The sequence below is a fragment of the Hemitrygon akajei genome, chromosome 1 (assembly GCF_048418815.1).
Source record: "Hemitrygon akajei chromosome 1, sHemAka1.3, whole genome shotgun sequence".
Lineage (NCBI taxonomy): Eukaryota > Metazoa > Chordata > Chondrichthyes > Myliobatiformes > Dasyatidae > Hemitrygon > Hemitrygon akajei.
The window spans coordinates 40,051,614-40,064,527 of record NC_133124.1 but is presented as its reverse complement, the minus strand read 5'-3'; the positions used below and the strand labels follow the sequence as shown (position 1 = coordinate 40,064,527).

At 38.6% G+C, this 12,914-nt stretch overlaps 1 protein-coding gene across 9 annotated transcripts in view; it reads right to left on the bottom strand.

Moving 5' to 3' along the window:
• The window catches only part of unm_hu7910 (un-named hu7910), a 210,608-nt gene that overhangs the window by 106,116 nt on the left and 91,578 nt on the right, over positions 1-12,914 (bottom strand). For 8 of the 9 annotated variants that reach the window (XM_073041733.1, XM_073041724.1, XM_073041772.1 and 5 more), the window contains 2 exons: positions 3,796-3,888; positions 1,956-2,024 (listed from right to left, as the gene is read on the bottom strand). In XM_073041733.1, the coding sequence (XP_072897834.1) occupies positions 1,956-2,024; positions 3,796-3,888 (162 nt within the window). The remainder of the gene's footprint in view (positions 1-1,955; positions 2,025-3,795; positions 3,889-12,914) is intronic. The other variant, XM_073041782.1, reaches the window with a different exon arrangement.

Here is a 12,914-nt window from a genome sequence, read left to right as displayed (position 1 = left end):
CAGATGGTTCGCCTACTTTGTGAGGTATCTTCAATGAGCACAATAAACATGATTCCTTCACTAATCACCATAAAGTGAATGAATGTTTGACAAAATAATATCTACTCTTATTTGAACAGTTGGTAATTAGGGACCATAGTTAAGTACAAAGTTCAAAGTAAATATTTTATCAAAATACATATATGTCAACATATACTACCCTAACATTTACTTTCTTGCAAGCATTCACAGTAAATACCAAGAAACACAATACAATCAATGAAAACTTGCACGCGACAAAGGCAGATAACAACCGATGTGCAGGAGGCAACAAAGTGTGCAATAAAAAAAGAAAAAAAAAATGAATGAATGAATATACAAATAAATAGTTATATTGAGAACATGAGTTGTAAAGTCCTTGAAAGTGTGTGGAATCAGTTCAGTGCTGCGGTGAGTGAAGTTATCCCTTCTGGTTCAAGAGCTTGACAGTTGAGAGGCAATAACTGTTCCTGAGCCTGGTAGTACAGGACCTGAGGCTCCTGTACCTCTTTCCTGATGGTAGCAGTAAGGAGAGGACATTGTCTGGATGGTGGGGCACTTGATGATAAATGCTGCTTTCTTGCAACTGTGTAAATGAATTTGATGGTGGGGAGGGCTTTATCTGTGATGGACTGGGCTGTATCCACTACCTTTTGTAGATTTTTCTGTTCAAGGGCTTTGGTTTTACTACTTCAGACCGTGATGCAACCAGTCAGTCAGTATTCATTCCACCCCACATCTGTAGAAGTTTGTCAAAAATTTAGATGATGTGCCAAATCTTCGCCAACTTTTAAAAGAGGCACCTCCGTGCCTTCTTTGTAATGGTACCATGCGCTAGACAGATCCTCTGAAATGACAATACTGAGTATTTTTAAAGTTGCCGTATCTCTTCACCTCTTATCCCCTAATGAGGACTGGCTAATGAATCTCCAGATTCCTCCTCCTGTAGTCAATTGTCAACATTGAACAATAAGGTTCAATCTCCCTTCTATATGCTGATTTGTCACCACCTTTGATTTGGCCAACAACAGTGTTGTCATCAGCAAGTTAAATAAGGGACTGGAGCTGCACTTAGCCTCACAGTCCCAAGTATAGTGCGAGTAGAATAGGGGCTAAGCACACAGCCTTGTGGTACTGACTGTAGAGAAGTTGTTGCCAATCAGAACTAACTGAGGAAATTGAGGAACCAGGCTAGATTACAGAATCAGAGGACTACTTTTTGGAGAAGGACAAGAGAATGTTTGATGGAAAGATATAGAATGATGAGAAATATAGATAGGATTGTGGGAAGCTATGGAGAGGTCAAGTACTCAAGGTCACAAGTATAAAGGGAAAAAGAATCTAGAGTGACATGACAATTTTTTTTTAAACACACTGTGGAGTTAAATCATAGTACATACTACCCGCAGATGTGGTGGAGGCAGGTTCCATTGTGTCCTTCCATCAGCAATTTTACATGAGGAAATTAAGGAATGAATACATAAGACCATAAAACGTAGAAGAGAATTGGGTCATTTGGCCCACTGAATCTGTTCCACTGAGTCTGCTCCTTATACTGAGTCTAAGATGCAGTGTGGCAGTTCGGAGAACATGAATGGGAACTAGATAGTTACTCCATAAGAGAGCCAGAGCAGACACAATAAGCCAATTGTGTCTTTATGGTACCCACACTATGGTTCCATGATAAATAACAAGGGTAACAACATATACATTCAAAGTGATCACTTACCGAAATTACAAATTTTATAATACCCCACTCTCAAAGGAGAAGCCAAGAGCTGAAGAAATACATTCCTATACTCATTTAATTCATTGTGTAACAAATCCTACTTGAGCAAAATGCAACAGTTTAATTAAGAGATCAAATTTTATACCTTCGGTATATTGACCTCGAATGAGTTAAGGAATAATATATAATCCAAAACGTGAAGACCTACCTATATTGGTTTTGAAAGACTCCTGAGCCATAGTGGCTTTAATAGGTTCAGGTTCTTCTGGCTGAGTCTCTAAAATAATAGTTTAAAGACAGTATCAGCAAATTACTCCACTAATTAAACTCTTAACACAGTAGTTAGCACTGAGTTAACCATGGCTCTATTTTGTACATCTCAACATTTCTGATATGATCTGTCATGAGATGTAACATTGTAAATACAATTGTAGTACATTCTCATAACAATCCTAGGTGATTATTTTGAATACTGTACATTGCTTTGTTACAGTTATTATAATCAGTTTAAGGAGATGGTAAATATTATTATGAATTGTTTCTAATGTTACGAAGGATGAACAGCTCTGATGGGCAGAAGGGTGCAGGGTTGCCCATGTCCCCCTCCCCTGGGAGAATTACAAACTGTTACTGTTGCCAGGCTGCTAATGAGAGAGAAAGAGATAGAACAAAACATACTGGGACTAGAACATTTGCTTCAGACAAGGGAGAGATAACACCGGGGGAGAGAGACCATATTATGACTCCTGTAAGACTTATGGCTCCGGAGAGGGATGTTTACTTGGTACTATTCTGTTCATTAAAGTTCCTCAGTGGACAGCCGGAGTGGGCTGGTTTGATGGGCTAAGCCATTAAAAACTGATTTGACACCTGAGACCCCGTGAGTAGGGATAAAAGTGAGGTCTGGGGAGACACCCCTCAGATGCACCAAGAGACACACTAGTGAGCACTGTTTAAGTGTTGGAACCCACGAGAAAAGCGTGGGGCATCGGAGACGGAACGAAGGATCGGTCAATTTTAACTCACAGTGTTTATAGCGAGGCCGGTGGGGGCTTGTGTGTGTGTCCACCCTTGCCTGGGTGACGAGTCCACCATAGAAGAACGGTCTAGCTAAAGGACAGAGGGGTCATACCTGAATGGCCACAACAACACAACGATGGATCAAGAACGTAAAGGAAGGTTTGACTGACTGTCACTGTTTGATCGCTCTCGCTCCCTCTCTCTCTCTCTCTCTCCAACAATTACAACACATCGACCAACAACTACCTCAGCCTGTATGAACTGAACTGAACTTTATATTCACATATGACAATTCATTATCCCCTAGACAACGATAGAACTTGTTTATGATTGATTATTATTATACCCACATTTTTAGGTTTAGTATTGCTAACGTGTATTATCTGTATATTTGCATTGTTGATTGATATTGATTTGTATATTTTACTAATAAACACTGTTTTGAAGATAGTACCAGACTCCAACGGATACTTCTATTTTTGCTGGTAAGACACCCAGTTACGGGGTACGTAACACTAATTTCTTCATATACAAGAGAAATGCCTTTAATCTATATTTGTCTGAGTCCAATGTTTTACTGCTGAATGCAAAGAGTAATTTCATATTAAAATCTCCTTCTTGTAGCCCTTTCCAGAAAAATGAGCATTTAATCTGAATACTCACCATTACAACACTTCATTGAGATTTGCAGGCAATTCAAGTAATAAAGATTGCAGAGAACTTTTTTTGACAAAAAGTAGCCTTTTCAAGGCTTTATATTGTTTGGCATTGTAACATTTCTGTAAACTTGGGAGATAGCTCATTTAGTTCAATACATGATTAAAAAGTCAGTTATTATTCTGTTTTGGCCAGTTTGGCATTTTTTCCAGTTTTGTCATTTCATTACATAGGAATTAGTTTACCCATATCTATTATCAAAGAGCTACACATCACTTTACTCAATACAGAGAAGCTCATTTACAATCAGAGAATAACTTTTCTTCACATACATCTTCTTTACAGTGTCACTTAAAGTAGCCCCACCTTACCTGTCTTAAGTGGTGGATTGTCAGCTGTTTGAACTGGCTCTTCATTTTTCCCAAAATGTTTAGCACGAATGGATCTTTCCACTTCTTTCATTCCTAATTTTAAATACCAAAGAATATCATAAAACAATTGAATTGGTATCAATGTCCAGCACGGGACAGAAAAGCTGGCTTTTTAAAATGACTGTACAGTGAACTGCGGGCATACAAATTATATTTTTTACCTAGTCCCATAGTCTCTCTCAACAGGACTCAAATAGTCTGTTGATACATGGTGCAGTCACTGCTAGTCTCTGGCAACAGTTTGCACTTATTCATTTGACCAGGGTGCAGCTGCTGAGCCCTGCATCTCAACAGTGAGTGGCAATGCTTCCTGACTGAGCCCTCACAGGTTGCCACCACACAGTGCCTCCATCCACGCCAAGCCATGAAGCCATGGGAAGGGATTAACCACTTCCTCAGTGCAGGAAATCCAGCAGGGCCAAGACCTTAAACAGGTTCCCATTGCGCCAGCATGCAGATCATCAAGGGTTGGGTTCACACCAGAATCCAAGCACAACAGCATTGTGTCTACAGTGAGTCCTTTTAGCACCTATTCCACAATAACTTGTTTCTAGGTGCACAACCTAAGCGCTAAACAAGGTACCAGTGGTATAGTGCATTGCTGCTAATTAAAGTAGCCATAATAGATTGACATTCTTTTGATGCAACCTTCAAAACAGTTTTTAAAGGAACAAATTCAGTCACAGAAAGATTTTCAAACATGAGGAAGCAATACATAAGCGACCTCTTTTGTTTTTAATTAAAAGTTGATTACTATATTGTAATTTTAATATATAGTTCCATTACTGAAAGATTAGTAAATGCTTCCTGAAAAAAAATACTTCCAGAGGCATTAAATATACATACACTTCAGGTAAAATCTAATATACATGCAGGTATACTTACCTTTCACTCTATAAAGCATTGTTACACTGTATCTCAATGCAAAACAGCACCATCTACTCAATCACAACCTCAATTGACCAGAGAATACTGCTGTTTTTACCCAAGTAATGCAGCTAATACAGCTAAACTTCAAATCCCAGGAGTCACTTGCTTAAGATTCAATAGACTACAGAAGTCCTAAATTCAAGATGTAATCCACCGTGAACAAGCAAAGTTTGTAGCATGAGGTAAATATTAAAGCTTTGAGGTTGTCAATAATTTTTCAAAATAAAGTTGAATAAAGTGAAGCAGCACAGTGTGATGCACTCAGTGAAGGGAGTGAAAGCACCATCAGAGAAGAAAATATGAGATGCTTGGACTGGAAAATGAAGAGGTGTGCACTTGCCATTGACTTCATCTTCCTAAATATATGGCATATTATATGCAGCTTTATTGCCAACATGATTTACTCTGCAATGCCATCTAGGGGATTTTTCATGAAAATGTATCTGCTTGAACAGATTGTCTTAATATTAGAATCAGAATCAGGCTTAGTGTCACAAGCATATGTCATGAAATTCGTTGTCTTTGTGCCAGCAGTATAATGCAATACATAATAGAAAAAAACTGAATTACAGTAAATAAATAAATATTTCTATATAAAATTTAAATAAGTAGTGCAAAAATAGGAATAAAAAGCAGTGAGTAGTGTTTTTCTTTGGTTCAATGTCCATTTAGAAATCAGATGGCAGAGGTGAAGGAGCTGTTCCTGAATCGTTGAGTGCGGGCCTTTAGGCTCCTCTACGTCCTGTAATGAGAACAAGACATGACCTGGGTGATGGTGATCCTTAATGATGGACAACGCCTTTTTGAGGTATCGCTCATTGAAGATGTCCTGGTTATTACAGAAACTAGTACCCATGATGGAGCTGGCCAAATTTACAACTCTCTGCAGCTTACTTTGATCCTGTGCAGTAGTCTCAAATTGTCAGAACTTTTAAGCATTGTTCCTGTATTTCTGGCACTTGTTTGCAATGAATTACTACCCTGTAAATTTTCCATTTATCTTGAACAAAAAGATTATATTTAAATCTTTCATATAATAAAACAGGAGAAACAAAATCTAAATGTTGGTGGTGGTGGTGGAGATGATTTGTTTTTCCACATTTGAACACAGATGACGCACTTTAGGAACACAAAACCTCAGCAAGATGATTCTCTGCTCACCAATTTTAAATAACAGAAAATTGAAACTAAGTTTCTTTTTACTTCTCAGAATACCCTCAATACTGATAAATTATTGTCACTGAATTGCATCCTTTCTTAGGACTGCCAAGCAGTAAGCAAAACTACAGGAAATCTATAGTCTGCATGGGACATTTAAAATTTGTATGCTGTTTATGCTAATTGTGAACTAAAAAGACCTCTTTTTGGAAAGTGTGCTATTTTGCTCAAATAGGGTGGGAAAGACAAAGTTAAAGCTGCCAAGATCAAAGATGCCTCAATTTTATTTCAAATGCATCAATTTAAATACACTAAATACCCACAATTACAACAATTACCGGTACTTTCATTTCATATCAAACTGTTATAATGAACAATGTATGGCAAAATAAAATTAGAAAGACCTAATTCTGTTAGAAATTGCCCTGAGTTCAAATACATTCCCTGTTAAGGGACTGGTACTTTGAATATCACCACATCCACAGTTTATTCATCTTGAACCTTACCTGAATGGATTGGTTAGGCAAGTTCACAATGGTAAACCTTTATTACACTTAGAAGGTATTAAATGTAAAATGATAAGGTGTTGCAATCATTTCTCCTCTCAACTCCCCAAGCCTTCACTCCACTCTTGTGATTGGGTCTTGTATCCACTTCTTTATTGTACGGTAAAAGAAAATGCAATCAGCCATTAGCTTCATTCTCATCCTCCAGCCTAAAACTTTATGCCTTGGTACACATCCATCATTTCCCAGCTACGTGCTCAAACTAAATCTCCATTCTCTTGATCTCAAACTGAACTTCATATATGGGATATTGGTGTATATCAGCACATTATCCTACTGATTGTAAAAACCCTTATCACTCATGGTTTTAACTTTTGCAGAGTTCCACCGGACATATCCTACTGTAGACAATGCTTCACTATCATTATTCCTATCTACCACTGACATCTTGATCAATTAGATGTAAAATACCTGTCAGAAGCTTTAGATTTCAGCTGGCCTGGCAAACTTCATGGAGAGAAACAAAGTGAACACTTTCTGTCTGCAACCCTTTATCAAAATGGACTGAGAGAAAAAGTTACAGAAAGAGTAAGGGATAGATAACAAAGGTAACGTCTGTGATAAGATACAGACCCAAGTTGTCAAGTTTAAATTCTGCAGTCTGAAACAGAAGCAAAATCAAAGGTGGAATTCAAAACTGAAAATGTCCAACATCCACAGAGCGAAAATCCAGAAGTTAGTTGAATCCAATACTGAGTCCCAAAGGCTTCAACATTCCCATATGAAATCTGAAGTAGGGCATTATCAAATCAGTGTTGGAGACAAAAGACAGAGAGGCCAAAGTGGAACTGAAGAGGAGATTGAAGTGATGGGAAATTGAAAAATCAAAGTTACTGAAATCATGAGCTCCAAACACAATACATTAAATAGGAAGAATGAACTTCACCTTGAAGGACAGTTTGAGTTCCTTAACAGTAGAATGTGAGAAGAGGGCACGTGATGCATTTCCCATGGAAAGTGTCATTGTTGAAGGCAGAAAAACAAGTCAGAGACTAGAGGAGTGAACAACCCTATTAGAATGCTGAAAGGTGAGAGGACAGAAAGACCTGTCTGATGGATGAATCCCATTGAGGATGGCAAAAATGATAAAGGATAATCCATTGAATATGAAGGCTGATAAGGTAGAAGATGAGGACAAGCAGAATCTTATCCTTATTCTAACTGGAAGCAGAAGAGTGGAAAACAGCAGACAAGACTGAGAGACCATCAACCACAGTAAACAAGATACCATTGTTAAGAAGGGAAAATGCATCAAAAGGTCTTTCTGTGATTTAAAACATGATGTATTCTCACTTAACCAGTTTGAACTGTTGTTAATTTCAAACATCTGAGCCTCTCCGTACTCTGGATTGGGGATTGCCAAACGTTATGTGGATTTTCTAGTGTAGTCTGTTTTGTCATATGCTTTTGTGATATCATTCTGGAGGAACGGTGTCTCATTTTTTAATTGCATTGCATTTGTGGTTTCTAAAAGACAATAAACTGAATCTGAATCTCACTCCACAGATACTGCTTTAACTGCTGAATACTTCCAGAATTTTCTATTTTTATTTAAGATTTTCAGAACCTACATTTTTTTTTGGTCCAAGGCTTCATTCAATCTCATCTCACCTCCTATTAACTCAACTCGCCAGTGAATGAACTGTATGCTTCAGGGCTCTGGCCTTTGATTCTACCCCACCAACAAACAACAGACAAAACCACACAGCTCCTACACCAAATTATTTCCTATCTTAAAAGGCCTACCATGCCACCTCGCTTCTACTATACCACCACAAACATCACCACTTCATGCTTTAGACCACTTCTATAAGCATCCTGTTCATCAATGGTTGTTGTCAGCTCTGTTCAAATACAGTGGAAGCTTTGTTACATTGAAAGTTCTTTGTAGAGGTTAGGGGGTTATTCAATAAAAGTGTAAAATCAGAATCAGGTTTATTATCACTGACATATTGTATGTTGTAAAATTAGCTGTTTTGTGGCAGCTGTACCGAGCAAGACATAAAAACTACCATAAATTATAATGAAAAACAAAATAAATAGTGCAAAACAGGAATAGTGAGGCAGTTCATGGATCATTCCGAAGTTTGATTGTAAAAGGCTGTTCATAAAACTTTGAATGTGCATCGGCAGGTCCTTGAGAAGAGAAGAGGGTATGATCTGGGTGGTGAGGGTCCCTAACGATGGATGCAGCCTTTTAATGGCACTATCTTTTGAAGACATCCTTGAGCGTGGGGTGGCTTGTACCCATGACGCAACTGGCTTAGTCTACAACCCTTTGTAGCCTCTTTCAATCCTCTGCATTGGGGCAGTGATGCAACTGGTCAGGCTGCAGATCTCTAGTCTTTGGTGACATACAAAATCTCCTCAAACTCCAAATGAAGTGTAGTCTTCAGCTTGCCTTCTTCATCTTACAATATGCTGGGCCCAGGATAGACCCTCTGAGATACAGATTGCCCAGGAACTTGAAGCTGCTCACCCTTTTCACTGCTGACCCCTCAATGAGTATTGGCCTCTGTTCTCTTAACTTCCCCTTCCTGAAATCCACCATCAATTCCTGGGTCTTGCTGAGAGTGAGTGCAAGATTATTGCAACACCACTCAACTGGCCAATCTTCACAGCTGCATACCTCCTCGCTACTATCTGCCAACAACAAACTAATAGGTGGTATCTGAGCTGTTCCTTGCCACACAGTTACAATGCCTTGTAAAAGTATTCAGCCTCCGACCCTTTGTTCACATAAATAAGTATTACAACCAGGGATTTTGATCAATTTAACCGGTTAATTTTTATTTGTGAATCACTTGCTCCTTTTTTCACAGTACAGCACAAAAATACAGGGAAGATTGTAAAGCATGAAAAATTCAAAAAATTCAAAATCTGAATTGTCAGATCAAAAGTATCCTTCCCTCTTTGCTCAGTACTTAGTTGAACCATCTCTTGCAGCTATTACAGCCTTTTTGATAAGTCTCTATTAGCTTTGCGCAATGAGATGGAGCAAGATTTGCCCATTCCTCCTTGCAAAATTGCTCAAGCTGTGCGAAGTTAGCTGGGTAGCAGCGGTAGACAGGAATCCTGAGGTCTTGCCAGAGATGGTTGATTAAGTTAAGGTCAGGACTCTGACTGGGCCACTCAAGGACATCAATTTTCTTTATTTGAAGCCACAACATGGTTGCTCTGGAAGTGTGCTTTGGGTTATTATCCTGATAAAAGACGAACTCCAAGTTTAAGCTTTCTGGCAGAGGCTATCTGGGTTTTATCCAGGATCTCTCTGTATTTAGCAGCATTCATCTTTCCATCAATCATGACCATATTTCTAGTCCCTGCTGCTGAAAAGCATCTTTATAGCATGATGCTACCTCCACCATACTTTAGAGTAAGGACAGTGTTAACTGGCTATTGCACAGCACCACATGAAACATTTAATGTTCAGTCCAGAAAGTTCCACTTTAGTCTCATACAACCACAAGACCTTCTTCCACATCTTTACAATAACCTTCCAAGTGATGCTTTGCAAAGGATTTACGGGCAAGGATATGCATTTTCTTTAGCCAGGGCTTCTTCATTGCTACTCTTCATAAACAGGGATTGAGTTTAAGAGCCGAGAGGTAATGTTGCAGCTATGTAGGACCCTGGTCAGACTTGGAGTACTGTGCTGAATTCCGATCGCCTAACTACAGGAAGGACATGGAAACCACAGAAAGGATGTACAGGCAATTTACAAGGATATTGCCTGGATTGGGGAGCATGCCTTATGAGAATAGGCTGAGTGAACTTGGCCTTTTCTCCTTGGAGTGACAGAGAATGAGAGGTGACCTGATAGAGGTGTACAAGATAAAGAGAGGTATTGATCGTGTGGATAGTCATAGGCTTTTACCCAGGGCTGAAATGGCTATCACAAGAGGCCATAGTTTTAAGGTGCTTGGAAGTAGGTACAAAGGAGATGTCAAGTTTTCTTTTTACACAGTGAGTGGTGAGTGTGTGGAATGGGCTGCCGGCAGCGGTGGTGGAGGCAGAGACTCCTGGATGGCTACAAGGAGCTTAAAAAAAGAGGCCCATGGGTAAGACTAGATAGTTCTAAGGTAAGAACAAGGTAACGGCCTGTATTGTGCTGTAGGTTTCTGTTTCTAAACACCCTTTTTGAGCAAGGTCTTTGAGATGGTGCAGCCATGAACTTCATCTCCAGTTTCAGTCACTGACTACTGGTCAGAATAACCATTGCCATCACAGTAGCCTCTCTTACAAATGTCATTCTTCTCTGGTGACTAAGCATAGAGGGGCGCCCTGATCTAAAAGTGTGGCTGTGGTTTCATATTTTTCCAAAATTTCACGATGAACTCCACTGAGCTCCAAAGTATGTTCAGTGCCTTTGAGAGAGTATTGTACCCTTCCCCAGATTTGTGCTTTTCTATTATCATTTCCCCAACACTTGTCTTGAATGATCTTTTGCCAACATTTTAATTTGGTTTGTTGAAAATCTATGTTAATGTTGGACCTTACAGAGAGAAGTATTTATTTTTATGAACTCATTGAAAGCAAGTGATCCTCCAAATTTTTTACATCAATAAATTGGGTGAGTTGGTAAGGTAAAAAGCACCTGAGGAAAGCTTGTGTCATACCTACAGATGGGATGAATGCTTTTTCAGTCTCACAATTTTGGTTTTTAATTTTGAAAGGATTTGAAATTTTCCTTTTGATTATAGATATAATACATAATGTTTTCTAGATTAGCTCAAAAAAAGCCTCCTTCAATATATTTTGAATTTGGAAAATGAAACAGTAAAATATGAAAATAGTTTTGGAGGTTGAATACTTTTTCAAGGCACTGTATGTGTGTAGAAAAAGCAGTGGGATCTACCTGTGCACCTGCGTTAAATGTCAGTGAGATGTTATTACCAAATCCTTTGCAACATCTTTTACTTGTACTTCAGCAAGAATGTGTTTGCCAATTAAAAGAACTCTATTGGCTATACAGTTCTAATCATCAGTTGTTTGTATAGTATAGCCCATTTTGTAAATATGTAACCATCGTATGGAAGCTACATAAAGTGCACTAAACTCAGCCTCCTCAACCTGCAGGAATTAGTTTAAACACAAAAAATACCCCAACAACATTTTTTTTGGTAACTTAGAAAATTCAATTAGTATTCTATCAACCTACTGCCAGAAATGTTTGAGATTCCGCATTGTCCAGTAAATAACAAAACTGCTTCAAAAAACTATTGCGACCAATTGTAGTGTAGTTCTCTTGATAACTTATACATTGAGAAACATTGGCTTGTCCAAGGACAAGAACACACCTTGTATCAAAAGGACAGGCAGGTAGGCAGAAGGGGTGGGGTAGGGGCTCTGTTGGTAAACAATTAAATCAAATCCTTTAGTAATAGGTGACACAAGATTAGAAGATGGAGAATCTTTGTGGGTAAACTTAAAAAACTGCAAGGGTAATAAGTCCTTGTTGGGAGTTATATACAGGACTCCAAATAATAGCCAGAATGTGGATTACAAAATACAACGCTAGACAGAAAAGGCATGTAAAAAGGGCATTGTTACAATAGCTATGGGGGATTTCAATAAGCAAGTACAATGGGAAAATCAGTAGATCCCAAATCAGAGAATTTGTAGAATGCCTACAATATGGCTCTTAAGAGCAGCTTGTGGTATAGCCCACTAGTGAAAAGACAATCTCAATTGCCGTAAATGTCAGATTATAAGCCGCTACTTTTTCCCCACGCTTTGAACAGCTTTGAACACTGCGGCCTTTACTACGGTGCGGCTAATGCATGATTTTTTTTCATGCCGCCAAAAACATTTTGCCTCGTAACAGTAGACCAATAAAATTGATGAGTAGTTCACAGAGGTCCAATGAAATTGTACGATAAATCAAGCGCACTTTCACAATTAAATTATTGTAAATCAGTCATTTGTACTCACCCTCATCAACATGGAAAACACTCGAAGAAAAGCATTGTGCTGCCTTTATGGCAGTTATTTAGTTTATAATATTTTCGCTTAGTAATTCATTTGTTAGTTAAAGTTAGAAGTGTTTTAACTATATTTGTTTTCTGTACTACATCCTGGGATGCTATGATGTCACATCCGGTTTCGCCGCGTCTTGTGGGAAATACCGGTTTGCGATAAACGGGAAGGCGGGGGGCGAGCGGCGGAGCGAAAACGCTGCTTTTAAGTTAAAGGCGATCAATAACTTTTCCTGGTAGGCTGCAGTATATATATTTTTTACCAGTCGTTAGGAGATATTGGAATGTTGTTCAGTAAAAAAGTATACGCAACGTATATTTAAAAGTAGCCGCGTTACAGGCACGGTTCGAAAAAAAAGCATTTGCAATATGTATTTGTTTATGTTACCATATGGATTTAATTAAAAGTTAAAAAATCCTCACGTGT